Source organism: Podarcis gaigeae (genome assembly GCF_964106915.1).
Source record: "Podarcis gaigeae genome assembly, chromosome: 9".
NCBI classification, from domain to species: domain Eukaryota; kingdom Metazoa; phylum Chordata; class Lepidosauria; order Squamata; family Lacertidae; genus Podarcis; species Podarcis gaigeae.
In genome coordinates, this window is record NC_139685.1 from 21,434,387 (window position 1) to 21,462,373 (window position 27,987).

Here is a 27,987-nt window from a genome sequence, read left to right on the forward strand (position 1 = left end):
GAGGCCTCTCATTTTTTGGATTTAAAGGGGAAATGTTGTGGAAGACAGAGTCCAGGGAAAGGGACAAATATGGTGGGTGGTAGAGTGACCACCAGGGGGGCGTGGGTGGTGCTGTGGTCCAAACCATAGAGCCTAGGGCTTGCCGATCGGAAGGTCGCCGGTTCAAATCCCCGCGACGGGGTGAGCTCCCGTTGCTCGGTCCCTGCTCCTGCCCACCTAGCAGTTCGAAAGCACATCAGAGTGCAAGTAGATAAATAGGTACCACTCCGACGGGAAGGTAAACGGCGTTTCCGTGCCCTGCTCTGCTTCACTAGAAGCGGCTTTGTCATGCTGGCCACATGACCCAGAAAAACTATCTGAGGAGAAACACCGGCTCCCTCGTCCGGTAAAGGGAGATGAGCGTGCGCAACCCCAGAGTCGTCCGCGACTGGACCTAATGGTCAGGGGTCCCTTTACTTTACTTAGAGTGACCACTAGATTTTTAAAAAAAGGTATTTCTTTATCAGCATTCATGATACTTATCCCAGGGTGGCTTACAGTGCAATTTAAAACAAAACAATAAGATGTACAACAAACCAATTAGAGTGCCCAGAGGAAAGGCATAAAAGAGGAGGCCCAGGCCAGAGAGAACATATGGTTCAGCTTCTGATAACAGCAGATTGAGACGACTCTGTTGCTATATATTTGATACCATTTATAAATTGGGTGCCTTAGCAAAAAGGCAGTATATAAATGCAATCTATCAATCAAAGTAATCAATAACACAATTAGTACACTACTCGGTGGGTTGCCCATCTAACATTGGTCCGAGTCGGAGTAGACCCACTGAAATTAATGAACGTGGCAAACATGACAATTGGTTATGGGAATTAATGGGAAATTAATTGGCAGCCGGGATAGCGTTATATGCGCAAACCATTGTAAGCAACCTGGAGGCTGAATTTTGCACCAGCTGAAGTTTCCAAACTGCCTTCAGAGGTTACCAGAGCATAGTTGACAGAAGTTCCATTGAATTCAATGAAACTTATTTCCTGGTAAGGGTATACAGGATTGCACCCTATAGCAAATCCCTGTGCAGAATTATGTACTGTAAGAAAGTTTACCACAAATCCCTCAAACATTTTAGTTTGTCATAAATGTGTGAGTCTTCAGGCAATCAGCACCTTTAAAAGGTAAAGGGTAAAAGGGACCCCTGAATATTAGGTCCAGTCGTGACCGACTCAGGGGTTGCGGCTCTCATCTCGCTTTATTGGCCGAGGGAGCTGGCATACAGCTTCCGGGTCATGTGGCCAGCATGACTAAGCCACTTCTGGCGAACAAGAGCAGTGCATGGAAATGCCGTTTACCTTCCCGCCGGAGCGGTACCTATTTATCTACTTGCACTGTGACGTGCTTTTGAACTGCTAGGTTGGCAGGAGCAGGGACCGAACAACAGGAGCTCACTCCGTCGCGGGGATTTGAACCGCCGACCTTCTGATTGGCAAGTCCTAGGTTTAACCCACAGCGCCGCCCACGTCCCTAATCAGACCTTTATATTTTACCAAAAGCAAAAGGTACAGTATCTAGGGAAGAGGTAGCCCTCCAGATATTATGAATTACAATTCCCAGCAACCCCAGCCAGGATGGCCAATTGTCAGGGATAATAGGAGTTGCAGTCTAACAGCAAGCTGAAAGGTGCTACAGTGTTGGCTACCCCTGACCTAAAGTAACATGATTACTCAGAAGCATGGAGTGGGGGTCATGCTTTTAGTTCTACCCTGATGTCACCTCTTTGTATTTCAACAATCATGCCATATGTGTAGATGTCTCTAAAGAAAGCCCAAAGCAAATCTTTCTCCTTAAGGGTAAAGGCTCCATGCGATCAGGACACCTGACGAGGACTGATGGGAGTTTCAGCGCAAAATATTTGGAGGATACCAGGTTTGAGGAAGGCTCGTCTACACAATCTTGTACTATCTGTGAATAGGGCATTAGCGTTGTATCTTTTTCATTACCCCCCCCCCCAATACTCTATTAATAAAATGACAGGGTAGTACAGCATCCTTATCCCGTAGGTGACTGAGGTGCCACTGAAGGTCATTGTAATTTATGTCTAATGAGGTCTGCCCGTGATAATCACAACGTGAGATACTTGTAGGTCTTGGTTTCTTATCACTTCCTAAATTAGACACCTCTTCATAGAAATACCCTTAATTTAAACTTGGTATAAAATCATGCTTCATTGGTAGCATCTGTGGCGATCACACAGGGCCCCCGGACATTTCACGGTCTATTGACCCTGTGCCACCACTGCGGTTGCTCTCTTTGCTGCCACCACCCCGCTTCTCACGGGGACACACGGAGTCCAGACAGTTGTTAACATAAACAAATATTCAAGTTTATTTTTAAGTGCAGGAATAAGCGTATGGTTTCGGTTTATTTTTCTCTTGTCAGTTTCTTAAATCTTAGTTCCTAACAACTTCAAACTGAATTATTCCCAACTATCTATCTAACTCCCTAACAATTCCTCTCACTCTCTCACAATAGAGCTCAACCAATCCACTGCCTATTCCACCCTCTTCCTTCTCCAACACCCAAGCCTCAACTCCCAACAGACATACTTCAACTCTCAACTCCCAAACCTCAACTGTCATTTCAAAACCTCCCACTCTATCTTTTACTCCCCCCTCACATTCTCACTGGCCAATCACATCACACCCATTTTTAACTCTTTCCTTGATGCATCCTAGGGACAAACTCCACAGCATCTATCTTGAATTGCTTGTGAGCTGCTTCAGGATGCTCACTCCAGAACTGGAATTCTGGGGGGTTTGGCATGGGATCTCCAGTGGGGACCCCCCCTCTCCTTAACCTGGGAACTTTTTCATGCTCCCACTGTCCTCTTTGAGGGCAGTCTTAGTGAGAGTGGCAGTGCCTGATGTTGCTATTTTGTTGCTCCTAGAGCTGGCTCTACATAGCGAGAAGTAAAGTCTAGACCAGGCATAGCCAAACTTGGCCCTCTAGATGTTTTGGGACTACAACTCCCATCATTCCTAGCTAACAGGGCCAGTGGTCAGGGATGATGGGAGTTGTACAGTGGTAAAGGTAAAGGTAAAGATACCCCTGCCCGTACGGGCCAGTCTTGCCAGACTCTAGGGTTGTGCGCTCATCTCACTCTATAGGCTGGGAGCCAGCGCTGTCCGCAGACACTTCCGGGTCACGTGGCCCGCGTGACAAGCTGCATCTGGCGAGCCAGTGCAGCACACGGAACGCCGCTTACCTTCCCGCTGGTAAGCAGTCCCTATTTATCTACTTGCACCCGGGGGTGCTTTCGAACTGCTAGGTTGGCAGGCGCTGGGACCGAACGACGGGAGCACACCCCACCGCGGGGATTTGAACTGCCGACCATGTGATCGGCAAGTCCTAGGCGCTGAGGTTTTACCCACAGTGCCACCCTGTACAGTGGTACCTCAGGTTAAGTACTTAATTTGTTCCAGAGGTCTGTTCTTAACCTGAAACTGTTCTTAACCTGAAGACCACTTTAGCTAATGGGGCCTCCTGCTGCTGCCGCACCGCTGGAGCACATTTTCTGCTCTCATCCTGAAGCAAAGTTCTTAACCTGAAGCACTATTTCTGGGTTAGCAGAGTCTGTAACCTGCAGCGTATGTAACCTGAAGCGTATGTCACCTGAGGTACCACTGTAGTCCCAAAACATCTGGAGGGCCAAGTTTGGCCATGCCTGGTCTAGGGACAGGAAAATATTTTGGTCTTCTTTTTGCAGTGGCTCATCCCGGCCTGGTGTTTCAAAACTTGCTTTTGGATCGGACCACAAGTCCCATTCTATTCATGCACTTCTTTGAGTTTTACTATTCTTTTTCACTGTGCAAAAAGTGTGCGCAAAAATACCTATTTTATGTAAAAGCTGTGTGAAGAAATGCATATGGATAGCTGCTTTGGAAAGTGTATATTTTATGTAAAAACTGTGGGTTTTACATAAAAGATTGATCACAAAATTCTTGCAGTGGCACACAACAGGACGGAATGGAATGGAACAGAACAGAGGTATGGCTGAGTGCCGGCAAGATTGAAAGGAAACAGTATTAGCTGCTAAGCCCATCCCTAGTAAAGACTTCAACACGTCTAAGTGACTGTGCTCTGTGTGGATCAAGGAGGTGGGCTTCAGACGCAAAAAATTCTAGTGCTGCCACTCAACAGAGTTTGTTTACTTGATGTTTACAGCACAGCCTGCCTCCTAAATCATTCTTATGTGCTCAAGGTTGGAGATGCAAGAATGGAAAAGCAATGAAGAAAACAATCAGTCCATTCCAGCATGTGTGGCTTGTTTACTTTACATAATGTCCTTCATTATGCTGCGAGGTGGTGGGAGAGAAATGTTTGTTTGTGTGAAGATTTCAAGAGTTGCAATGTGTGCCTGTGTATTGTACATAGATACACCTACAACAGGTTTGTCCAATCCACTTCTAAGGCCATTGAAAAACCTGTCACATCTTAGCCCTCTTCAGGCATTCCAGTGACGGCCAAGTAAACACTTGAGGCAGTGAGGAAGAGTAGCTAGCTCCATCTCTTTCTTCTCTGTCCCCATCTCCTTCCAACTTGTGGAAGGTGAAGGCTTTCTGAGCTCATGGAGACTTCCTGTTTTAGGACCCTGGAAAACTGACTGGCCAGCTGGTCATTACAGCCAAGGGCTGCATCCAGCCTCCCACCACAGAGACTTTGTAAGCCCTCCAGGGCAACAGCAAAACCTGCCACCTGCTTCTGCTCCCCCCCCCCCGCAGGCACCTTACCCTGGCAGCTTCAACATCCACCTGTTACCATAGTCACTCACCCTGAATGTAGGCTTGCTTCATCTGTCTGATGAAGTGGTTCGGCAGGCAAGGAGCTGTATGCATGTGGCAATAGAAAGGGCTTAGGCACATACCTGCAGGACCTATCCCCCAACTGGTGGTGGTGACCAGCTCCTCTTCCACCCTGCTGTGCATCAGGCAAGTTGAAAGGTGACAACAAAGAATCAGGTGAGGCAGTCAATGATGGCTGCTCCCATCATTGGATGGGAGATCTGCTCCCATAACCTATGTTCTTGTTCAGTTTCTGTTAATTGATCCTCACGAAAACTTACAGATTCTGGCTTCACACAATTAACTCAAGGCAGTGTCAATTTACTCTTGGCAGAAAGCCAAGGTCTGCTTGACCTAGAAACTACTCTGATTGGTTAACGACCAGTACTCAACTCTGTTATCTAGGAATGCTAGCACAGTTTGTGTTAGGTGGGTGTGTTAGGAGTAGAAGTGCTGTGTATGGTTAAGAGAGAGAGAAAGAAAGGATTTATTTTTGCTTTGTTTTGTATGCAGAAACTCTGCTGGTTTTATTTTTCCTTTTAATAAATCCTGTAAATAGTTATTCTGAGTCTAGCTGACTAGTCATTTCCACCTCAACTAGCTTCTTCGCTGTGCAGGAAAACTCTGCTATGCTTGGGCTAAAGCCATTAGAGCTATGCCTGGCACTTCAAAGTTCCAAGAGTTCTGCCATAGTGAAATGGGTGGGAAAAACATTGGTGCATTGTGGGTTATTTATTTGAAAAGCTCCCCTTGAAGTCAGAAAGTATGAAATTTCTTGCACTAAGTCTGCTTCTGTTCTAAAGTTTTGTCTTTGACCAATGTGTTGTTTGGATTTGATATCCCGCTTTATCACTACCCTAAGGAGTCTCAAAGCGGCTAACAGTCTCCTTTTCCCTTTCTCCCCCACAACAAACACTCTGTGAGGTGAGTGAGGCTGAGAGACTTCAGAGAAGTGTGACTAGCCAAAGGTAACCCAGCAGATGCATGTGGAGGAGCAGGGAAGCGAACCCGGTTCACCAGATTACGAGTCTATCGCTCTTAACCACTACACCACACTGGCTCCCTTGTTGTGGACAGAAGTGGCATAGTTTGTGTATGATTCTCCACTGTGCTGCTCCAAATTCTATCTTCCTCAGCTTGGTCCCAATTTAGCATTCCTGCTTGCCTGTCTGTGCCAGCAGAACTGTTCCGCAATGTGTTCCAGCAGCATATCTGAGTTCCCCACCATTGTATCCATCATGGCAGCGACATATTGCATCCCTCAACCTGCAGACCTGCGGTGTGGGATCGTGCCCCAAAATATTTAAAAATAACATATTTCGTTTCTGTGTGGCTGCTGCTGCCACTGCCTTCTCACAGAAGCAAACCACTTTTCCAAGCAATATAAAAATAAACACAACAGCATTTGTTATATAAATGTGCATAACTGCCTGCTCAACACATTTGACACGACTCATAATAATAAAGCATTGAAGCGATACAGCTTGTATTTTCTACTTGGCAACTTCAGGACATATTCCAGGTTCAGCTGAACCAGAAAGTAGGTGCATTAGCTGTATGTGGAGGATTCCTAAAGACGAAATAAAGTCCTGTCTCACACCTGCCAACCTGCCTGTTGTTGTTTAGTCGTTTAGTCGTTGTTGTTTAGTCGTTTAGTCGTTTATGTCCGACTCTTCATGACCCCATGGACCAGAGCACGCCAGGCACTCCTGTCTTCCACTGCCTCCCGCGGTTTGGTCAAACTCATGCTTCGAGAACACTATCCAACCATCTCGTCCTCTGTCGTCCCCTTCTCCTTGTGCTCGCCATCATTCCCAACATCAGGGTCTTTTCCAGGGAGTCTTCTCTTCTCATGAGGTGGCCAAAGTATTGGAGCCTCAGCTTCAGGATCTGTCCTTCCAGTGAGTACTCAGGGCTGATTTCCTCCAGAATAGAGAGGTTTGATCTTGCAGTCCATGGGACTCTCAAGAGTCTCCTCCAGCACCATAATTCAAAAGCATCAATTCTTTGGTGATCAGCCTTCTTTATGGTCCAGTTCTCACTTCCACAAAGACAACAGGCCCACCCGCCTAGGGCTATATTAATGCCCAAGCATTGAAGAACCATGGCAGGTTCATGTGTACCTCTCATATTCCCTTCTAGCAATCTTCCAGATGTTGATGAGTAACTTGCATGATGCAGACGCACAGAAGACTGTGGGAGATGCTCACAGCTGTTTCATTCTTGGTGTGGCCATGTGTGCATGTGTAGGTGACGTGAAGAAGAATGGGGAAAACAAGGATCAGTTCAGACCCATGGGAATCTGTACCCACCCACCCACATACTGCATGGCTGCCATAGTGCATTTGGTATCACTTCCCTGGGAACTCAAAATGCTTTTTATTTGTATTGTATAAAGGGCATGGTGGCATTTATCAGAGTAAACATCATAAGATGATACAATGTTTGCTTATTCTGGGCAGCACAGCAATTTATTCAGATGAATATGTTACCTTTGTCATGAGATTAAAATTAATAGAAACTCAATTACTGACCAGTAGAGGCTCTGCAAGATGAAGTGGCCAATTTGTAAAGTCTAATGCTCCATTAAGGAATAGAGAAAGATATTGGGAGGAAATGCATGCCTTGGTCAGGAGGAGTAATTTCCCTCCTACTGATAAGCATGGCAGTCTTTTTAATGTGATGGATCTGAATGCTGTTGGGAGAAGAATAAATAGAATGAGGTTGTCTGGATGTCTTATTACAGTTTATGTGGGAGATGAAAAACAGTGTCTGGATATGAAATCAAAAGAGAATGTTATACGAGTAAGAATTTCTGCCCAAAGTCTGATGAATCAGTACCCACACCTGCAATTATGGTACGGCACACAGAGCATTGGTGCAGATGTTTGGGTCAGATGTTAGATGGTTGCTGCCAAACCGCAGGGAAAGAGAGGCAAACTAGAAAACGTGGACACTCTCTGCCCATTTATGTGCTAACGGCTTTGTAAACCTCTACTGCATGGAATGATGGCTCTTGCAGGTGCACATAATCTGTTCCAACCCATTTCATCTGATGGACTGATTTCTCATCTGTGTCACTTTCATATGTCATTCGCTCACATCGTTCCCATTTCTCCTGCTTTAGAATACATATTTAAAGAAATGCATTTGCTCCCATGAAGTATACTCACAGTCGAGTAGTGACTTCATGCTCTTTATTTCAGCTCATAGGAACAGTGATTGATTCCCCCCCCCCCAAACCTCAGGCTTTATATACATTATTTACACAAAGGGTCCCATGTGATTGGCTGACTCTGCTTCTCTCCTGGAGCCTGGTTGGTCTGCTCCTGCAGGCCAATCAGGTTGTTGCATTCCAGAATCCTACCGACCTGATAGGCTGATTAACTTCCTCCTGGGGCCTGATTGGTCTGCTCCTGCAGGCCAATCAGGTTGTTGCATTCTAGGATCCTAGCTACCTATTGTTCTAGCATCCAAGCTCAGTACATAACATCCCAACACACACATTTTGCACATTGTTAAATGCATTTTTGATATACTTTGCATTTGAACATTCAGGAAGTGGAAAAGCCAATGAACAGCTAAGCAGGGGCCGATTTAGGGCAGCACAATTAGTTCTATGCAGGGCATAATGACTTTGACATCATGAATTGAGAAGAATGGAAGGCAAGAGGAGGGGGGCACCAAATTTTGGCTTCACACAGGGTCTGACCCTGTGCTAAGTTCTCATCCAGGCAGGAGATGCAGATCAGGTTGTTTCATATCAGAATTTGTAAAGGTCAAATTAAGTAGCACCCCCACTACATTGGAGTGATCTTCTTCTTCAGCTCTTGAAGTTTGTGCCACATCACCCAAGCCTTGTAGGACAGGGGGGTCATCCATGGAGAACTTTGCTACGATCAGGTTGCTTGATAGGTATCATCCAAATGTAAAGGTGACTGATGTGCCTTTTAAAAAGAAAATTCCCCATGTGAAAATTAGGAATGCAGTGTGAGAGATGTAGTGAACAGGTGGGTATTATTTTTTTTAAAAAGGATATCATTTGTAGTAAACAACCCTACAGTTTTCTAAAGAAGCAGCCTTTCTTCATGTTAGGCTCATGCAGGCATCCTTCTTATACTACAGTGGTACCTCAGGTTAAGTACTTAATTCGTTCCGGAGGTCCGTACTTAACCTGAAACTGTTCTTAACCTGAAGCACCACTTTAGCTAATGGGGCCTCGTGCTGCCGCCGCACCACCGGCACACAATTTCTGTTCTCAACCTGAAGCAAAGTTCTTAACCTGAAGCACTATTTCTGGGTTAGCGGAGTATGTAACCTGAAGCGTATGTAACCTGAGGTACCACTGTATTAGGAAACTTACCCTTAAGAACACATATTTGTGAATTGCCCTGAGGAACATGTAAAAGCCAGTTATTAAATTATTTTATACAATTGACGGTCATTCGGTCATGGGGAATAGTGTAGACTCAAAGATGTTGTGTTTACTGTGTGTTTTTAGACCCACAGAAAAGCACACTGCAACCCAAGGAGCCATTAAAATATACTACCTTTCTTGCCAGTGTGGTATTTTGCTATTTCTTATTATTCAAGTCTCTTGTCTTTCATTTCAACTATTGTCATGAAGTTGAGCCAGAAAAACCCAAGTGGTACATGCCTTTTTCCACGATACTTCATTCCTTTCCCCCTCATCACTGGCTTTGTAGCATACACAATCATTGGTTGGCATTCTGTGGCCACTGAGTGCGCATAGCCATTGCTGGGCTGTTTTCGGGGTTCCCCCTCTCAGTTTTTTGCTAGCTGGTTTTGTGCTTCTGAATACTTTGGGGCTTCCCTGCTGACATCTCCTTGCTCAAAGGAGGAACTTCAGCAAAGGCAGTTCTATCCATTGTTAGGCACATAGAAAACTTATTTGAATCAAAGCTCAGGAACTGGGTGAAGATACGGGCCATGGAAGTCATAATTATATTGAAAAAGGCTGCAGAACAATGGAAAAAGTCGCGTGAAAGTCTCCGGAATTGGAACGCAAAAATAAAGGTGATTTGGCAGTCAAAGCAGACTTCTCAGTGAAATCTAAATGACTGATGTTCCTCCTTTGATCTGCTCCTACTGTATTAAAAATATTAATCCAACTTCTTGAAAGAGGAACAATGTGACCATGTCACACCACAGGAATTCATCAGTTTACAGACATAGAATGCAGGCAGGGTTACTGGAATTAGATGCCTAAAGTTAGAAGCGGGATCTGTAATTGAATGAAGCTGATTTTCAAGAGTTTGGCACCCAGCCGCTTTCACTAAAAAAAAAAAAAAAATGTTGGCAACTGTGATTAGAGAGGCTCCACAGTGTGTGCTACTTAGCTCAGTTTCCTCATGTAGAAACCAGATTACCTAATTAGAACTAAATTCAGAGGGTGAACTCCTACGTTTGTGGCATACAGACAGCTCAATGTTTGCTGTTGACGCCAGCCATCTCAGGGCCTCTTCACACCTTACAGGTTTGAGGTGTACACCAAGAATCTTTAAGGTGTACCCCTGAATCTGCAAAGTGTAAATGAACTATACCTATATTTGCAAACGTGCTTTGCAAACCAGGGAGCTCTGATTGACTGCAGCTCCTTCTTAAGAGTTTGTTGCAGATGCTTATAGGGGGTCATTGGGCATTACATTTTATTTCCTGTTTATCTCATATTGTACTGCATGTGTGGTAGCGAAGCCTCACCGCTAGAAGTTCACGCGTTGGCCTGGGATGAAGGAGCCAGACATGGAATTGCATGTAAATAACTCCATAGGCTTTTCTGTTCATGGAAGCTGATCATCCGAGGTTCTAAATCACACACAGGCTCCCTTCTGCAGACATAACCCTTCAGATGTGTGAGAAGGGTGATGGATCCAAGCAATCGGAATGTGATGGAAGGTGGCAGTGAGCTTTCTCCTGCTATGATGATGATGATGATGATGATGCAGGTGGCACTGTGGGTTAAACCACAGAGCCTAGGGCTTGCTGATCAGAAGGTTGGCAGTTCGAATCCCCACGATGGGGTGAGCACCCGTTGCTCAGTCCCTGCTCCTGCCAACCTAGCAGTTCAAAAGCACGTCAAAGTGCAAGTAGATAAATAGGTAGCGAAGCTTCCGGCGGGAAGGTAAACGGCGTTTCCGTGCGCTGCTCTGGTTCGCCAGAAGCGGCTTAGTCATGCTGGCCACATGACCAGGAAGCTGTATGCCGGCTCCCTCGGCCAGTAAAGCAAGATGAGCGCCGCAACCCCAGAGTCGTCCCGACTGGACCTAATGGTCAGGGGTCCCTTTACCTTTACCTATACCCAGAGGTCTGAGGGCAGTTCACATAAAAAGATCCCAGTATATAAAAGAAAAACAAAACAAAAACCCAGTAATACATGCCCCCCAAAAGAACCACATTTTTTAAAAGGTGTGGGATGTTGATCAGGTCAACCAAAGGCCTGGTGAAAAAGGAACATTTTTGCCTGGCACCTAAAGGTGTGTAATGAAGGCGTCAGGCAAACTTCCCTGGGGAGAGCATTCCACAGATGGGGAGCCACTGCAGAGAAGGCCCCGTTCTTGTGTTGCCACCCTCTGGACCTCTCAAGGAGGAGGCACATGAAGAAGGGCCTCAGAAGATGATCTCAGGGTCCGGGTAGGTTCGTACAGAAAGAGGCAGTCCTTGAGATCCTTAGCCTGCTATCTCCCTCCTGTGCTTCAAATGGCATAGAGGGGTGAAAACCAGAAAACCCAAACCCTATGTGTCTTTGCTCAGAAGTAGGGATGGATGAATCTTACCAATTTCAGTTTCTCATTTTCCCCATCTGAAAATATTTTTTTTTCCACATTTCCACAGCAATTCATGTTGTTGTTTTATTAAAAGACCTCATTGATATTTGTCAGCAGTTTAGTGTGAATTTATCCTAAAATGCACAATGGTGCCTACTTGAGAGGTGCAAGAATTGAGTTCTAGTGAGTTCCGGCTGGAAAAAGCCCTGCTTGTATGTAGGACACTTTAGTTGGATACTACCCATAGGATCTGAACCTAAACCATGGGTAGGCAAACTAAGGCCCGGGGGCCGGATCCAGCCCAATCGCCTTCTAAATCCTGCCCACGGACAGTCCGGGAATCAGCATGCTTTTATATGAGTAGTCTGTGTCCTTTTACTTAAAATGCATCTTTGGGTTATTTGTGGGGCATAGGAATTCTTTCATATTTCTTTTTCAACATATAGTCTGGCCCCCCACAAAGTCTGAGGGACAGTCGACCAGCCCCCTGCTGAGGGACAGTCGACCAGCCCCCAATTTGATATCTTATGCTGAAATTATTCTCTCTCTCCTTTTCCAGGAGTACACCATTGATATCATTTTTGCCCAGACTTGGTATGACAGTCGCTTGAAATTTAACAGCACCATGAAAGTACTTATGCTAAATAGCAATATGGTTGGAAAAATTTGGATTCCAGACACTTTCTTCCGGAACTCAAGAAAATCAGATGCCCATTGGATCACAACTCCAAATCGCCTGCTTCGCATTTGGAGTGATGGACGTGTTTTATATACCCTAAGGTAGAGTTGTTAACCACCCACTGAGAATTTTCGGTTCTCTCCGCTGTTGCTTCCTGTTAATTGCTAATTTTGCATATTGCTCTGGAAAATTTAAAGTTACAGGATTTGTAGCCTAACCCTACTCATGTGTACTCAGAAGCAAGTAATTCAGAAAGAACTGCAGCAGCAGAGAGTGCCATGGGGGGGGGGGTGTGAAACTTAATTTTTGCAAATTTCTCCAGCGAGGGGTCTTAAAATATTTTTTTTGGGTGGGGGGTGAGGAATTCAAATCTGCTATTATTTTTGTTATTGCACAACATTCAGCTTGGAAAGTCTATCTTTGATGAAGAAGCACATAAACTGCTTTTGGAAAACCGAAGAATTTTAATTTTGCCTTCTGAAAATTAGCTGCCGCTAATAATAATAATAATAATAATAATAATAATAATAATAATAAAACAACTGCAAGTATTTGGCAATTATTTTTAATTATTTCCATGCAATTTTACACACATCTTACTTATCAAACAAAACTTAATTATATTGATTTAACCAAAATATCTTTTGAATTCCCAAATCATGTCTACAGAGCAAGCTTCTGTAGCTGCAAATACAGAAAAGAAGCCCTGAGGGACAAGAACCCGTACCTCTCCCACCAGACTTCAGCCCAGGCCAATATGGCTAATAGCCACAGATGATGGGATTTGTAGTCCAGCAGTGGGACAGAGGCTCCCCACCCCTGGGTTTTAGGGTTTTCAGTCCTGATTGACAAAACTGCACCTAACATGCAGCTTTCATTAACTCAGCAGACAAGCTGGTAAATTGAGTTCTTAAATTGAGCACGTAGCCCCATGGTTTCCAACTGCCTTTTTGTGCACAGGGGACTTGCCCAAGGTGAGAGCATTCTGGAAAACAAAGCAAAGTTCAGATGTGAGCGAGTGTAGTAGCAGTAAAAGTATCTGACAACCCTTTGGGCTGTTTGGCTCACCAAGAATCTCTGGCACCCTCCCTTTCTCTATGGCATTCTGTCCATGGAAGGCTGGAGGGGAGAGATGGCAATTCTCAAACCTGTTTCTTTTGTTGTCAGGCTGATAATTTGCTTATTTTGCTCCCCTAAGGCCAGCCAGTTGCTGTGCTGCCAAACTGAGAGACATTCCTGTTCTAATGTTTCATTGGTATAAAAGAGTGTACTTTGCAAAACACAGACTGGGAGTTAAGGGAGAAATAAGGAGAGTTGCTGACTGGGCCGCTACAAAAAACAAACACACACAGACAGTTTTAAACTGCAAATTTAAAGGCCTTCCCTGAGGGGTTGGAATGCGTTTTTTAGATGGTAATGCATTAGCAGCTAGTTGCTATGAGCAGAGTGGGTTGCACTCACCTCAGCCATAGCCATTCTCTCTCCATCTGGGAGTAATGTAACCCATTCCCCCCCACAAAAAAATATAAATAACTCAGTGCCTCTGTCTGTCACCGCTCGTTTACCCCGTGTCCTTTCTGGCCAGAAAAAAACTGATCTGTTGCATGTGCATTCCCTGTGGTTTGTCCTCGCCATTCTTTCCTTGTGTGGGTTTCCATGGGTTTCCGTGAGGTGAGGTCCGAGTCCAGTCCGAGGTCGAGGGTGCAGTATTGAGGCCGTCTGTCAAAGCTGAAGCTAGGTCCAAGGCAGGGAGTCGGGCGAGGTCAGGAGATCCGGCAGGACATGGTTCAGGCAGGAACTGGCTACCAACAACGTTTCTCCCGCAACTTGGGACTGGGGCTGGCTGGCTTTTATCTGCCCTGAGGCATAGGGCGGCCCCAGTCCACAGGTGATTCGCCTCTCCTGGCCTGGAGGTGAGCACTCCTCCTGCGGGAACTTAGTTCCCTCCGCCTCTCTGCCCTGAGCCTCTGCAGCCCAGGAGAGGCTGGAGGGTTACCAGACCCAGAGGCAACCTCAGCTTCCTCTGACGGGGCTGAGAGTGGAGCACCTGCAGCAATGTGTCCTCCATCACCTCAGGAGCCAGAGCAGACTCACCTGGTGCCTGCACCTGAGGATCCAGCACAGGTGAGGACCCTTCAGGCTCATGCCCCAGCCCCGACTCAGCTGGTTCTGGAGGCAGGGAATCCTGTGCAGGCTGGGATTCCTCAGGTTCAGCCTCCGAGTCCAAATCCCAGGCCATCACACCTTGCGATTGGTAACACCAACCCGACACCTCAGAGTCCAGTTGTTTACATGCCTGTGGAGCGTCATGACTGGCACCCACAACCAATCTGCATTCAGTGACATTTTAAATTCTCTGTTGTTGCACACCTGCATGGTTTGACCGACTTGCGGGACTCACTTTCGCGCAGGTCTGTGGCGCATTTTTGCACAGAGATAACAGGCTCTAGGGAGCCATTGAGAGATCCCGCAAAGCGTTCACTGCTGGCGCCCAGGGTGGGGGCGTGCATGCCAGGGTGCGTGTGGCGTGCCTTCAAAGTGACCCCCACCCCCTGTAGCTAAATGGGGTCACACTGAGCCGCCTGCTAAAAGGGGAAGAAACCCTTTCTCCATTCACTGCTTGGACTTGTCCTGCATACACACTAGGCCTTTAAAGCACCTTCAAGGCACATTCTTCCCCTCAAAGAATTCTGGGCACTGCAGTTTGTTAAGGGTTGCTAGGAATTGTAGCTCTGTGAGGGTGCCTACAGTACCCTGTATTATGGTTACCAGATTTTTTTCAATGAATCCGGAGACACTTTTTTTTTTTGGTAGCTGAGTAGCGACAGGGAGTCAGTAGTGGGGATGGTGAGGCAAAAGACCCTGGGCCCAAGCACACATGCATATTATATAAAAGTGCAAAGCCCTTCTTTCGCACCCTGTGAAACATAAATGCACAGTTTTTTAAAAAACTGGGCAATGGCGCGCTGCACGCCCGTGACTCCTAAGCCTTCCCCAATCTCCTTCCCCCTTTGTTTTGACAGATCAGGGGAGGCTCGGGAGTCACAGGCAAGTGGCCATTGCCCAGGAGGGGCCAGCCTGGCTTCAGGAGCTGCTGTGGCGCAGGAAAAATGGTGGGTGCCACAGCAGCGAGCAGCTCCTGAAGCCAGCCAGAGCCAACTGTGCTACCAGGCTGGCTCTGGGCTGTTGAGGCTGCCGCTGCCACGTTTTGCAGAGACAGATTTGTGAATCTGGGGACATTCCGGGGACGGAATTTGTCCGGGGGCAGATTTGCAAATCCGGGGACTGTCCCCGGGGACGTCCGATAACCCTACTCTGTATTCTCGGGGGAGCAGGGAGAGATATGTTTCAAATGTGCTATAAAGGTATACAGTGGTACCTCGGGTTAAGTACTTAATTCGTTCCGGAGGTCCGTACTTAACCTGAAACTGTTCTTAACTTGAAGCACCACTTTAGCTAATGGGGCCTCCTGCTGCCGCCGCACCTCCGAAGAGCGATTTCTGTTCTCATCCTGAAGCAAAGTTATTAGCCCGAGGGTTAGCGGAGTCTGTAACCTGAAGCGTATGTAACCTGAGGTACCACTGTACTGTGTAGACAGCCTTCCGTTGCTGGGCTTGTGGGCTTACAAACTCTGCATCCTTTTGGAAAAGCCCCCCCCCCCCATTGCACCTTGCAGTTTAGGCAACACATCTTCCAGGTAAAGGATGTTGCAGTGGTGGCAGTAGACCTGGGACATAAGTGAGAATCCCATACCTGGCTGCTGCTCCTGATCCCAGACACTCACTTAACAATGGGAGGAGATACCTTGTACCTTCTCTGCTTTGCCGTGGCTTCCTTTCTCATCACGCAGCACAGAAACACTGCTGTCTGCTTTTCGGCAAAGAGAGCCACCCAGCAAGGCTATTATCTATCACAGCTAATGTTTACTTGTGTAAGTCCATTTAAAACCTGTGAAACACTCAATTAATTATGTGTGCTGTGTCCATTCCCAATGCAGTAAAGTGTTGCAGCCTCGGAAACGACTTCTGGGACTGCGCAGAACATGACAATAGTGCCTCTTTTGGGTGGGAAGGTTTTGCCACTGAAGAGAAATGACTTTGACATCTTAGTTAAAGTGCCCAATTGTTTCCAGTTTGTTCTCTCACGCTTTTCTCCCCTTTCTAACCAGGTTGACAATTAATGCCGAATGTTATCTCCAGCTTCATAACTTTCCCATGGATGAGCATTCCTGCCCCCTGGAGTTTTCAAGCTGTAGGTGGTAAAGCATTTCATACAATTCTTCTCATTTTAAATAGAGGCCCCGTTGATTAACAGGCTGTTCGGAGGGCTTTGTTGCACTTTGCACCAACTTAGGTTTGAAGTGTCATGAGCACTTTTGGTATTGCTTATCACTTCTTTCCAGTTTAGGTGAAGCGACTCGCCTATGGGGAAATGGCATTGCACCTCAAGGCCACCAACAAGGATGGAAACCTATTATACAGATCCAGAGCTTTGATACACATGAGCCATAATCCCTGCTAAGGAAGTTTGTTAGGTTCAGGTTCTAATGTAGAAGAAATAAAGATTATTATACCTGGCTCCAGGGTCTCCAGAAGATGCTAAGGATTGAAACCTTCTGCATGCGAAGCAGCTGTTCCAGCGCTGAGTTTCTGCCCTTTTGCCATCATAGCTGTTCCCGCTGATCCTAAATTTATCTAAGAATTTCTAGCTTCAGTGGTTTTCAGAATTATACCCAGTGTTATAAAAGGCAATAAGTTTATAAAACTAATCTGCTCACAAGGACATAACACTGTCATGGGCAGAATGAAAAAAACAACAACCCAAAGTACATCTAAACAGTTTCTTGCCAGTTCTTAAACTTAATTGCGGATAAAATGTAACTACTACGTATGTCTTTAAACTGTGATTTATTGCTGTCCTTTATTTTAGTCCTCCAGATGGGAACTGCTTTCAGAATTCGTTCCCTTCAAAGACGCAGGGCTTATTCACACTTACTGTCCTCCACTCCATGTTCAAGCACCGCCCCCGCCCCCCATGTAAATCAATACTTCCTTGTAGTATGCATAATTCTGATTTTCTTTTTTTATCGCTTGCATACTTTATGCTGGTTTTACTAACTTCGGTAAATCACATTCAACAGCCCCTTTCAGCTTCCGAGATTTCAGCAGGCATTGCCTGTAACACTTCCAAGAATATATTTATATATATATTCTAATAATGGAATCAAGGTACACACACGGCCCTGAAATCTACTCAAATCTACTGCAAAGGGTGGTTAACATCTTAATTGAAAGCTGTCTTCCTGTTGCCATCACTCTTAGCAATAACTTGGAAAAGCCTCCGTATTTACCTCCACAAGCTGTTTACCCATTAGTGGAACTGGACTATTTTCTGAAAGTTGTTCTGTAGTTATATACAACATGCTAAAACATTCTGTATCAGAATTACACCACCCCTCACTGCTACAGGGTGCTTGATTTTTTGTACAATTGTTGTGCTACTATCTTCTAGATGGATATCCGAGGAATGAAATTATATACAAATGGAAAAAGTCCTCTGTGGAAGTGGCAGATCCCAAATACTGGAGATTGTATCAATTTGCATTTGTAGGCTTACGTAATACAACAGATATCTCCCATACACAGTCCGGTAAGGAAACAACCACATTTATTTAAACTAGATATTTCTGGACTATGGATGCAAGTAGGCATTGTTTTCTATTTCCCCCTGTTTTCATCACATGCAACACTGTTTCTGTTCCACTACAGCTCATCTTCTGTTAAAAACTAGTATTTATCTCGATGTCTGCTGCAACGAAATCACATAACTTACACAATTGATGGAACTGATTATATAAATTGAGTTGTGATGTTATTCCACTTCAGTGTAAAGGAAACAAAAATGCTAAGGGCGAAGGAGGAAGTATTGTTTGCAGACTGAAAACAACAACTAATACCAATTGTATTCACGGGATTGATTTCCATTCTGGATGTGGAATGAATAAGCTGACTTGGGCGGTTTCTACTCCTGTGTCCTTATTTGTCAGAATTCTCTGACATTCCTATTCTAGACTCATTTTTTGGTGGAAGATTTGTGTGTGTGTGTGTGTGTGTGTGTGTGTGTTTCCTACCTGTAACAACCTCAGAGTAATGTTTCAGACTCTGCTATTCTCACTCATATAGTTGAATGAAAATGAACCTTACTCAGTCTCTCCCCCCCCCCCACCTCAGACCAAAGCAGCTCCGGTCATCATAGGGAGTGCACTTCCCTCATACCTGTGTCTAGTTCCCACACTGCATAGTGTTTTCCCCTAAGCAGTCCCTCCAGAGTCTTCCCATTGTGTGCCTCCAGCCTTCCTCCACGGTGCTCTCTGCTGTGCTTGAGAAAGTAGCAAGAACCTGGGAGCAGTGTGCCATGTACCACACCCCACTCCCCCACTGCAGGCACCTCCGTGCAGTTTGGGTGCACCTGTGTCTTATTGGGTCAACAGGGAGGAAGGATCCCACCACATGGCACACCAAGTACACACCCTTTCACAGTGGGTTTGATATTATACTAACTAGGTAAAGTTAAACGGACCCCTGACCATTACGTCCAGTCGTGAACGTCTCTGGGGTTGCAGTGCTCATCTCACTTTTTTGGCCGAGGGAGCCAGCATACAGCTTCCGGGTCATGTGGCCAGCATGACTAAGCCGCTTCTGGCAAACCAGAGCAGCATACGGAAACACCGTTTACCTTCCTGCCAGAGTGGTACCTATTTATCTACTTGCACTTTGATGTGCTTTCGAACTGCTAGGTTGGCAGGAACAGGGACCGAGCTCACCCCGTCACGGGGATTCGAACCTCCAACCTTCTGATCGGCATGCCCTAGGCTCAGCGGTTTAGACCACAGCGCCACCCGCGTCCCTTGTATTATACTAACTAGAGAAATTGTATTTCTCTATTATACTAACTAGAGAAATACAGGTGGCGCTGTGGGTAAAAGCCTCAGCGCCTAGGGCTTGCCGATCGAAAGGTCGGTGGTTCGAATCCCTGCGGCGGGGTGCGCTCCCGTTGATCGGTCCCAGCGCCTGCCAACCTAGCAGTTCGAAAGCACCTCCGGGTGCAAGTAGATAAATAGGGACCGCTTACCAGCGGGAAGGTAAACGGCGTTTCCGTGTGCGGCTCTGGCTCGCCAGAGCAGTGATGTCACGCTGGCCACGTGACCCGGAAGTGTCTCCGGACAGCGCTGGCCCCCGGCCTCTTGAGTGAGATGGGCGCACCAACCCCAGAGTCTGGCAAGACTGGCCCGTACGGGCAGGGGTACCTTTACCTTTACCTTTACCTCTTTGTTAGAAGCCAAATAGGCAAAGATTTAGTAACTTATTTTTAATAACCTATGGGTTTATTGAGTTTCCATGATACAGAAAACAATGAACAGAACCCCGTTCATTCCTAAGAACAACAAGAAAATAATTACAGTTTCCCTTCACCTCCCAGCTGCTCACTTTGACCTTCTGTGGCAATTAGAGCAAACATACAGTTCTCACCTTCTTTGGCTTCTCCTGGTCCACAGGCTCTGTGTCCACTGGTCTTCCATAAAACATTGAGGATATTTGATCAGAGAGCACTTCACCAGCAGTAAATTCCCATCCACATTATAAGGTGTTCTTTTAGTGGGAGAGGGGAAGAGATAACAAGAGATCTTTCAGGATATAACTGACCAAATTTCTTTTCTTTTCCTTGCAGGGGATTACGTTGTCATGACGATTTTCTTTGTTCTGAGTAGGCGTATGGGGTATTTTACCATTCAGACGTACATTCCTTGCATATTGACAGTCGTCCTTTCCTGGGTCTCGTTCTGGATTAATAAAGATGCAGTGCCCGCGAGGACATCATTAGGTAGCTACTTTCTTTGCAAACCCATCTTCATGTACGCTCCTGTATGTGCTGGCATGCAACAACAAAAAATGTTTTTTAAAAATTATACTCTCTCTCTGTGGCGTAGAAAATTTCAGGAACAAGAAAAGAACTGGCTACTTTTCCAGTCTGCCCCTCCAACCCCCACCCCATTGCTCACCTTTTAAGAGAACCTGAACTCTTGGCTCAGCTCTAGTAAAGGTAAAGGTAAAGGGACCCCTGACCATTAGATCCAGTCACAGACGACTCTGGGGTTGTGGTGCTCATCTCGCTTTACAGGCCATGGGCCTGCATGTGGCCAGCATGACTAAGCCGCTTCTGGCGAACCAGAGCAGCGCACAGAAACGCCGTTTACCTTCCTGCCGGAGTGGTACCTATTTATCTACTTGCACTTTGATGTGCTTTCGAACTGTTAGGTTGGCAGGAGCAGGGACCGAGCAATGGGAGCTCACCCCGTTGCAGGGATTCGAACCGCCGACCTTCTGATCAGCAAGCCCTAGGCTCTGTGGTTTAGACCACAGTGCCACCCACGTCCCTCTCAGCTCTAGTACAGACACACAAAGACTTCCCACAAAGGCATCCATGTGGTCTCATTTTAAAACAGGAACCATGCTGGCCATATGAGTAAGGCATATCTTGGAACATTTGGTGACAACTATATACCTTTAGGTACCAAATTCTGTCTTCTGTCCCCTGTTTTCACCCCATTTGAGCTCCTTTGGACTTCCAAATTAAATAACTGAACGCAATAGTGATTTTAATTGTTAAATAGGTTGCTTTGTTGAGAAAACACCATGTGAACAGGGTCATCAGTCCTTTGTGCTGTTTGAGAAAATGGTAAACGGAGGAATAGGCACACAATAAAGGTGAAATCTATATTTAGCTGCATTTTGTTTTTCAGCCACAAAGCCTTCTATAGTAAAACATGATCAAGCCTGTTATTAAAATACCCTTAAAACAACAAATGTGAAGAATGACCCAAAACCTATGCAGCAACTTTTTCTATAATGAATGAAATAGAAAAATTAGTGGGGTGAAAATGTCTTTAGAGCTATATGCAACCTTAAAACATAAATATGAGTACTGCTTTGATTATTCTCAGAAGTACACAGAGCCTAATATTGTGTGTGTGTGTGTGTGTGTGTGTGTGTGAGAGAGAGAGAGAGAGAGAGAGAGAAAGAAAGAGAAAGGATGCCTACAGTAACAATGCTTTCTTTTGCTTGCTTGCTTCTATTTTTATCCTGCATTCCAGCCAGCAGTCACTTTGCAAAGCAGTCACTTTGCAAAGTGACTGACCAAAATAATCCAGTTAAAACACTAAAAATATGTAACCAAAACCAGAATTGGGTCTATCTTTTCATGAGTTTGCTTCCTTATAGAACCAAATTGTTATTGCCTTTGGTATCTACTTCACACAAATGTTTCCATAGTTTAATCCTCTCTGGAATATTAACACCTAACAGCATACAGGCATACCTTGACTCTCGAACTTAATCTATTCTGGAAGTCCATTCGATTCCTGAAACCATTCATAAACCAAGGTGCGGCTTCTGATTGGCTGCAGGAGCTTCCTGCACTCAAGTGGAAGCTGTGTTGGATGTTCGGCTTCCGAAAAATGTTCGAAAACTGGAATACTTGCTTCTGGGTTGGTGGCATTCGGGAGCTGAATTTTTTGTCAATTAAGCCATTCGAGAACCAAGATGTTACTGTAATCCTATGTGTGTCTATGGAAGCGGGTGGCGCTGCGGTCTAAACCACAGAGCCTAGGACTTGCCGATCAGAAGGTTGGCAGTTCAAATCCCTGCAACGGGGTGAGCTCCCGTTGCTCGGTCCCTGCTTCTGCCAACCTAGCAGTTCGAAAGCACGTCAAAGTGCAAGTAGATAAATAGGTACTGCTCCAGCGGGAAGGTAAACGGTATTTCCGTGCGCTGCTCTGGTTCACCAGAAGCGGCTTAGTCATGCTGGCCACATGACCCGGAAGCTGTATGCCAGCTCCCTCGGCCAATAAAGCGAGATGAGCGCCACAACCCCAGAGTGGGTCACGACTGGACCTAATGGTCAGGGGTCCCTTTACCTTTACTGTGTGTGTCTACTTAGAAGTAAGCCCGACTGAGTTCCTAAGAACCTTAAGAAGAGCCCCGCTAGCTCAAACCAAAGGTCTATCTAGTCCAGCACTCACAGTGGGGGTTATTCCCAGGTCAAGGCGGTATAGGGTTACAGCCTAAGCATTGTTGCGAGTTCTCTTGGTGAAACCATTACTGTCATTACATTTATTTTTTAACAGGCATCACCACTGTGTTGACCATGACCACGCTGAGTACAATTGCAAGGAAGTCTCTTCCCAAGGTTTCCTACATAACAGCAATGGACCTTTTTGTCTCTGTGTGTTTCATTTTTGTCTTTGCTGCCCTGGTGGAGTATGGCACCTTGCATTATTTCACCAACAACAAAAAGGGGGCCAAAGAGAAAGAGAAGAAATCAAAAAACAAGTCCTCAGTAAGTGTAAATAGCTAGAGAATTCTAGCATTTGTTATCTCCTCGATCCTAACGTTTGATTATGAAGGAAATGTTTCGGGAGCAAGCTTGCAGACCTGACATTTTAGCAAACAACAATGCTGTGCTTTAACGTTTACAGACAGGATCCTTGGGAATGATTAAATAATGGTGTTGTAGTCTAACCTGAATTCAACCTACGTGTTTAATTTGATACAATCCTTGGGCATAGCTGTGAACTTTCAGATTTGAAAATAAGGGATCAGCAGTCTCGAAAATAAGGGATCAGCAGCCTCACTTGTCCCGGGGACAGTCTACGGGATATCTAACAATCCAGGGTAGCAGCAGGAAGCAGCAGGAAAAGGCGCTGGAATAAGGGAATTTCCCGCAAAAAAGGGGGAGGTTGACAGCTATGTCCTTGGGTTGTATGATGCTGGGTAATATCATAGCTAGAAATTCCATTCCGTGACCAAGCAGAAGGGAAGAGTATAGCAGGAATAAAGGACAGGTACATAGTCCTCCCAGTTCTCATATTGCATGGGGAGTAGGAAAAATCGAGGTCTGATATACTCTAAGGCAGGGATGGGGAAACCTGTGACCGTCCAGGTATTATTGGACTCCAAATCCCATAATTCTGTCTGGGAGTTCGCAGGAGTGAAACACAACAACAACCAAAGGGCTGCATGTTCCCCACCCATGTGCTAATGGGATCTCTTCACATCCCAGGATGGATTGGGCCAAGCACTCTGTACCATAAAGCTGAGTGAAAATGGACTCCCAAATTCTACATCCTTGATTGCAAGGATGGGGGTGGTTGGGGCCAAGCCCATTACTTTCTTCTGTAATATTAAAACAGTTTTTTAAAAACTTTATTATTGATATCAAAATTTACAAAGGAAAACCAAATTAATCTTGTTTACAAATTCAATACTGACAATAACTGTATTTAAAATATCACCCATTCTTACAAAATTCAGAACAATTCATTTTAGCCCATTTCCCTCCCTCCTTTCTATTTTTTTTTTTTTATAAAAACTTGGTAAGGTTTTAATCCAAACCCCAGTTGCTGCCTAGTAGTCTTCCTGGAGTGGTGGGGCCATCTTCATTTCTGCAACCCTGCCAAGCACACCAGCCAGGAAGGAAGGAAGATGGAGGTGGCGAAGGCCAATCATGAGTAGAGGCAGTGCAGTCATGTGACAGCAGTGGAGCTGGCTCAGGACCCGCCAACTCCAAGGCTGACTCAACCCCTCCGTTTGTTTTATCCTGACAAGCAAACACCTCAGCATTAGTTCCCATAACAGTGACAGCACCATCTACCGGGTATACATTTTGCTTCTTCAGTTAGCAAAACACCTCCATCTGTTCATGCAATTTTGTTTGCAACAACAGCAACAAACTCAAATTATCCGTGAATCAGCAGTTTGCTTAGTTACGGGAGAGATAGCCATAGCACGGGTCTGTCTCTGTTTATGTCTTTGTAATTGTATCAAAATAATATATGTTCTACAGTGAGTCAAATAGCAAAGATGGAAAAACACTCACCCACCGGCGGAGGAAGAGGGGGCGGGGGGAGCGCACCGGCCCCGGCCCCACAATCCCGATGGGGTGCCATCAGGGCTGCCCCCCCGCGGGTGCCATGCCCCCGGGATGCATGCCAGCCGTGCCCCCACTTGCTTTTTGCCCCTGGTGCCAGAGCATGAAGCTCCACCACTGCTCTCACCTGACTCTTTTTCTGACTCCAAGGTGACTATCAGCCCATTGGATGGTGCAAAAAGGACTGTGCCAACCATATCCATGTCTGTCCATTTCCTGCCTTGGAAAAAACTGCCCTGGGGGAGGAACTCATTGCAAGTATAGCAGAACAATATTCCTGCTCCATGATTGCAGTCATGGGATTTTTGTCTATCACATGAGAGTATATGTTTTGACTCCACAGAGTGGGAAGTGACGGAAACAGGATGTTTGTGTTACTGTGTTCCGTGAAGTGGGACTATTGTCTTTTGCTCTTTTTCTCTTTGCTGTCTGATGCTAGAGAGAGAGGGAGCCATGTTTCAGTGCTCTATGTGTGTTTATATGTAAATAAAGTAGATTAGCCAAAATGCTGAGCTGCTGAGGTCTGTTACGCGAACTACGCAAACTCTGCAGATCCCTAAGTGTGCCGGTGGCAGTTGGCATCGGTCGCCGTGATGTTCGGCTGAAGAAAGCTTTTGAAGCTCCCAAACGATCGACCAAGAGGGAGGGAACATGCCAGTCGGGCATGTGTCTCTGCCAGGGTCCTACTCGAGTGTAGGCCGAGATCCTGACAGTTCACTGTGGTGTCAGTACATGAGCTGGTATTTGGTCATTGCAAATGCAAGTGGAAAAGTTCATTCACCAGGCTATGATCACAGGTGCCTGCTCTGTTTTGTGTGGTCCTGTGTGGTGCCCATTTTCTATATATGCTGTCCACACACTCCCATTTACTCCAGTGTGCTCCCCAGGGCTGGCTCAAGACATTTTTCCATCTGAGGCAAATGGCACCCTTCCTCTAGGTACAAACAGAAGCCAACTGGACTTCTAGTTGACTCTTACTCCAATACTGGTGAAAGGACAGTGTCTTCCACTGCAGTTGGGGACAGGAGGCTAGCGTAGGGGGTATAGGGCAGACCACATAGCACTCCCACCTCTGTCCAGTCCCCACGCCTCAGCTTCTGCTGCCTGAGGCAGCTGCCTCACTCTGCTTCATCACAGGGCCAGCCCCATTGCTCCTAACACTGACTTGGGAAGCTGTGTACAAGTGGCATTAGTCACAATCCACATCCATCCTGTCGTTTCTTGTGAACTACTGCATTTTAATGCTTTCCCACTCAAAAACCCAGCCTTGACCCAAATGGCTCATTGGCTAAAGCCATCACCATCCCATCTTCACCCACTGATGCAGATACATAGTGGACAACTTACAACCATTTCCAACCATGCTCATGTGTACAATAAGGTGCAAATGTAGTTTCAAACACAGTGAAGAATAAGGACCTCACTGCATGTTAAGTTGCGAATGTGTACAGAGACATATTTTTAAAAATCTGTTTGGTATCTGCCTGGGGCTGGGGAGAGCCCTGTGTTAAGGGGTACAAACTAGAACAGGAGGTGGAGCTGGCAGTTTTGGTCAATACAGTGGTACCTTGGGTTACATATGTTTCAGGTTATACAGTCCTCTAACCCAGAAATAGTGCTTCAGGTTAAGAACTTTGCTTCAGGATGAGAACAGAAATCGTGCTCTGGTGGCACAGCGGCAGCAGAAGGCCCCATTAGCTAAAGTGGTGCTTCAGGTTAAGAACAGTTTCAGGTTAAGAACAGACCTCCAGAACGAATTAAGTACTTAACCAGAGGTACCACTGTATAAAAGCAGAGCCCAGAGACAGTTTTGGAGAGATGTCTTCAGTTCTTTGCTAAGAATGCAATGACAGCTGATTGCTGAATATTGTGCGACATACATTTTGCATATAGCACAGAATTTTGAAGCTGGCTTTCAGTTTTTGCATGCCGTGCAACCTTGCTTAGTGAGATAGAAATCTCAGGTAAATGTATATCAATACTTGGCAGTCACACACTTGCACATAATTATGTTCACTTCCACCATTGATTTCCGTGGTACTAAATTTCCCATAAGGTTGCCACTTGGAGCCAAAACATAATAAACACTCTAGATTTTTCCTTTTCTTCATCTATATGCACTTCAGCTAGAGAGTAATAAAGAACCCATGCTTCTTCCCGTCCTCTAATCATTTTGATATTGTTTGAAATTTGTCACAGGGTACCTGGGTGATGTTCTGTAGTCATTTTGTTATGTTTGGAGAGAGCTCCTTTTTTTATACCACTGTCTCCGTCACTCTAAATAACAATTACCATTCGTCTCTTCAATTATTTTGAACTTCAAAAGAGACCAGTGCACAGAAACATGAACATTTAATAATCCCCAGAGGGTAAACATACTAAAATATTAATATGGAGCATATCATTAAGCAATATATAAATTTAGCCCTCTCCTATAAATAAATAAGAAGTTACTTTTCGTTACTATGATGTTGAGATTTTTTTTTAAAAAATATGGAAATTCCCAAGCACCATAATAAAGGATCACTGAACTGGAATCATGAGGACTGCAAAGAGCTTTCTGAAATGGAAGAATGGCTAAGTTAAGAATTAGGACAGAAAGCATCGTCTCATATTTAATTCACTGTGCATTATATCAAACCTTAATGTTGAAACCAATTTTTACAGCAGCTTGAATTCACCACATTTTCACTTTCCACACAGAGGGTTGTATCTAAGCTCCAGTACACCCACTGAATTTAATGGACCTACATTGCTCATGCCCTCTAATTTTAAAATAATAATAATAATAATAATAATAATAATAATAATAATAATAATAATAGCATCACGAAGAGTCGAACACGACTAAATGACTAAACAATAATAATAAAGCGATAAAACATCAGACATTAAAAACTTCCCTAAACAGGACTGCCTTCAGATGTCTTCTAAAAGTCAGGTAGTTGTTTATTTCCTTGACATTTGATGGGAGGGCGTTCCACAGGGCGGGCGCCACCACCAAGAAGTCCCTCGGCCTGCTTCCCTGTAACCTCACTTTTCACAGTGAGGGAACCACCAGAAGGCCCTCGGTGCTGGACCTCAGTGTCCGGGCTGAACAATGGCGGTGGAGATGCTCCTTCAGGTATACTGGACTGAGGCTGCTTAGGGCTTTAAAGGTCAGCACCAACACTTTGAATTGTGCTCGGAAACATCCTGTGAGCCAATGTAGGTCTTTCAGGACTGGTGTTATATGGTCTCGGCGGCCACTCCCAGTCACCAGTCTAGCTGCCGCATTACTAATTAATATGAGTAAGGCCAATGTTGAACACAACCCTGTGTGTGTATTCGTTGCTGGTAATTTTTAAATTATTGCCAAAGCAAACACCTATTCTTTCATTGCTTACTTGTTATCTGGACAGCTGCCCAAAATAGCAGAATCTGACGGATGCCTACCACAGAAAAAGAAATATCCCAGTTCTGATTTGTGCATTATTTCATGCACAGATAGCTCCCTGCACAAACTGGAAGAGCAGCTTCCAGGTCCCCTCTGTGCCATCAGTGTAGTGGAGAATCGTTTTATGACAGTCCTTAGGTGTTTCCCCCTATTTTTTTTTTGGTAATTCTGAAAACCTTTGGGTTATCCCAAGCTTACTGATATGTCCCCCTTGTGCATGGATGGTACCACTTTTGCCACATTGAGAGAGAGAACTGAGATTGCTAT

At 45.4% G+C, this 27,987-nt stretch overlaps 1 protein-coding gene across 3 annotated transcripts in view; it reads left to right on the plus strand.

Moving 5' to 3' along the window:
* Nucleotides 1–27,987, plus strand: part of GABRG1 (gamma-aminobutyric acid type A receptor subunit gamma1) — a 66,302-nt gene that overhangs the window by 32,050 nt on the left and 6,265 nt on the right. For 2 of the 3 annotated variants that reach the window (XM_083755031.1, XM_083755030.1), the window contains exons 4-8: nucleotides 12,180–12,400; nucleotides 16,468–16,550; nucleotides 17,811–17,948; nucleotides 20,028–20,180; nucleotides 22,483–22,694. In XM_083755031.1, coding sequence (XP_083611157.1) covers nucleotides 12,180–12,400; nucleotides 16,468–16,550; nucleotides 17,811–17,948; nucleotides 20,028–20,180; nucleotides 22,483–22,694 — 807 coding nt within the window. Of the gene's footprint in view, nucleotides 1–9,457; nucleotides 9,873–12,179; nucleotides 12,401–16,467; nucleotides 16,551–17,810; nucleotides 17,949–20,027; nucleotides 20,181–22,482; nucleotides 22,695–27,987 lie in introns of those variants that run through there. The other variant, XM_083755032.1, reaches the window with a different exon arrangement.